General features: G+C 35.1%; 3 protein-coding genes across 3 annotated transcripts in view; 2 read left to right on the top strand and 1 right to left on the bottom strand.

The window, feature by feature from the left end:
* Positions 1-10: 10 nt before the first annotated feature.
* On the bottom strand, positions 11-679 carry C9374_008861 (uncharacterized protein; the record flags this gene model as incomplete). The annotated part of the gene is made up of 1 exon (XM_044698984.1): positions 11-679. The coding sequence occupies one exon, from the start codon at positions 677-679 to the stop codon at positions 11-13; it is 669 nt and encodes a 222-aa protein (XP_044545038.1).
* A 36-nt stretch (positions 680-715) lies between these two features.
* Positions 716-1,261, top strand: C9374_008860 (uncharacterized protein; the record flags this gene model as incomplete). Its single annotated transcript, XM_044698983.1, has 1 exon — positions 716-1,261. The coding sequence occupies one exon, from the start codon at positions 716-718 to the stop codon at positions 1,259-1,261; it is 546 nt and encodes a 181-aa protein (XP_044545037.1).
* Positions 1,262-1,906: 645 nt separating this feature from the next.
* The window catches only part of C9374_008859 (uncharacterized protein), a gene marked incomplete at both ends in the record, with an annotated part of 423 nt that continues 37 nt past the window's right edge, over positions 1,907-2,292 (top strand). Inside the window, one exon of the mRNA XM_044698981.1 lies at positions 1,907-2,292. This exon is cut by the window's right edge and continues 37 nt beyond it. Within this exon, the coding sequence (XP_044545036.1) occupies positions 1,907-2,292 (386 nt within the window).

Raw genomic sequence — 2,292 nt, 5'->3', positions numbered from 1 at the left:
AAAGAGAAAATTAAACAATAGTTATTTCGAAATGACCACTTACATAAAGTAAAATTGTAAGAACCCATCCAATATATAATAGAGTATTAAATATCGGGCTTGACAGCATTGGAAGCGGAGATTCCATGCTTCTTCCATATTCAGCCCATACAAAAAACACAACATGTAACATGAAAAAGAAAATATCTACATTTGTGGCGTAATAAATCACATTCAATCGTCTCATATTTTCTGTGTTAGTTTTGCTGTAGTATTGATAACATAAAGTGAATGACATGATAATTATGAGACCCTTCACGAATATCAAATCCAATATCGATCCAACAAGAGGATAATTTGAAAGTACAAATGATTGAGCCCGATTCATTTCCATCAAATCACTCCATCGGGAATTTTCTGCATCAATACTATCCGAAAATACAATCTTACAAAGATGAACGATTGCCAACAAGAGGAAAGCATACGAAAATTTTCTCATTTTGGCCAACCAGAATTCGATTTTTGCATCATAAACTTTTGATAATTGAAAAAAGTATGCTGATTTTGAAGGTTTCAAATCGGATCCTTCTTCTTCATCCAGTTGTGGCTCTGGAATGTTTTCCGGAGGTTGGATGTTTTTTGTTGATGTCAAAAATTCACGCAAATCAGCTACGAAGTGCTTCAGTGTTTGTTGAGGCATTTTTTTAGGTGTCGAGCCCTTAAAAAATACCGCAAGATGATCAATAGAAAAGACTCTGACATGCTCCACAGCTTGGAAAAACGGTTAGCAAAGATTGAACAACAAACGCATTACATTATCTTTACCCTCCAACAATTAAATAACATACTCGATGAATACATACAAAACCACGAGGAAAGTACACAGCACCCTCATCACATTACTTTAAACACACACCATCCACCAATTGAAACCGTCAATAATTCAAATGTTGAAAAACCAGAGAAAAAGCCACCAGAAATTAATACCGAACGACCAACGCCACTAACACCTGAGAAAACAAGCATGAGAATACAACCCAAGAAACCACGTACAACCGTCAAAGCCAAGCCAAGAAGAAAAACTAACCAAAAGATGAACAAAGTTCACCACCACGTTGTTCATGACGACGATGAAATTGGACAAGCACTTACGATCCACTTGACCAAACATCAACTCGACAAGAAACATGTAGTGGTTAGAGGATTAAGAAAAAAACATCTCACCCTTTATTGGATCCAGGATTGCTCTCCACCCTGCTGTACCACGACTATTATGACATGAATCCTATGAAGAACAAACTGGTAATCTTATATATTTGTTTATTGACTAATCAGCACTATTTACTAATTCGTGACCTATTAATATGATTATTGATAACCCAATATTACTAACCATTGATATTTCAAAAAACATTAATAGAACAATCCTTGCATTATTTTCGCCATCTGTTCATCGATGGACTTAACCCGCTCCATTTATAGCAGTTGCTCAAAACAAGCAAGAAACCTGTTAATATTTGAAATATCCTTACAAAAACATTTGACATTCTGAAGTTGTATCCTTACTTAAACGAACGTCTAATGTAACGTACTGAGGCACCGAAGGGCCAATAAATAATATTTAAATTTTTTACGAGAGCAGAACCGAACGCAGCACAACAAATTGATTGCTTCAACTGCATGTTGTAAGAACTGTATGTTAAAATTATCTGTATTTTTTATTGAATGTCTGCCCGTCTAGCTCAGTCGGTAGAGCGCAAGACTCTTAATCTTGTGGTCGTGGGTTCGAGCCCCACGGTGGGCGATCACAATTTTTTATTTGGAAAAGACTAAAAGGGCGTTGTTTGGCAATAGGCTCTCTGAAAGCAAAGAGAAGCCCAACCTGCAAATTTTATTTTGAATCACAAAAAATTTTTATAAAAAAAAAATGTCATCACAACAAACAAATTGCACTCCCATCCATGACACTTCAATTCTTGGTAAACGAAAAACCATCTCGGATAGCCCCAATCTTACCGAAGAAGAGTCATCAACCACTCATTCCACTTCCTTCGATTCATCACAAAAGAAAGTAAAATCTTCATCATCACGTACTCCAAATTATGATGAAATTATTCCAGAAAATGAAATGTTCTACAAATACTATTTCGAAATTCAACAAATTGTCAAAACCAAAGAAGAAATGGATCAAATGATTCGTTCCTTTCAACAACCTCTACCTCTTACTTTCCGAATTAACAAATCACTTCCTATCGAGTTAATTCAAAAAATTCAATCTCAATTATTGGAATTTAAAAATCAATTAAATAATTA

Source organism: Naegleria lovaniensis (genome assembly GCF_003324165.1).
Source record: "Naegleria lovaniensis strain ATCC 30569 chromosome Unknown tig035, whole genome shotgun sequence".
NCBI classification, from domain to species: Eukaryota; Heterolobosea; class Eutetramitea; order Acrasida; family Naegleriidae; genus Naegleria; species Naegleria lovaniensis.
Note: the sequence above shows the minus strand (reverse complement) of the source record. Positions and strands in the feature narration are given on the sequence as shown.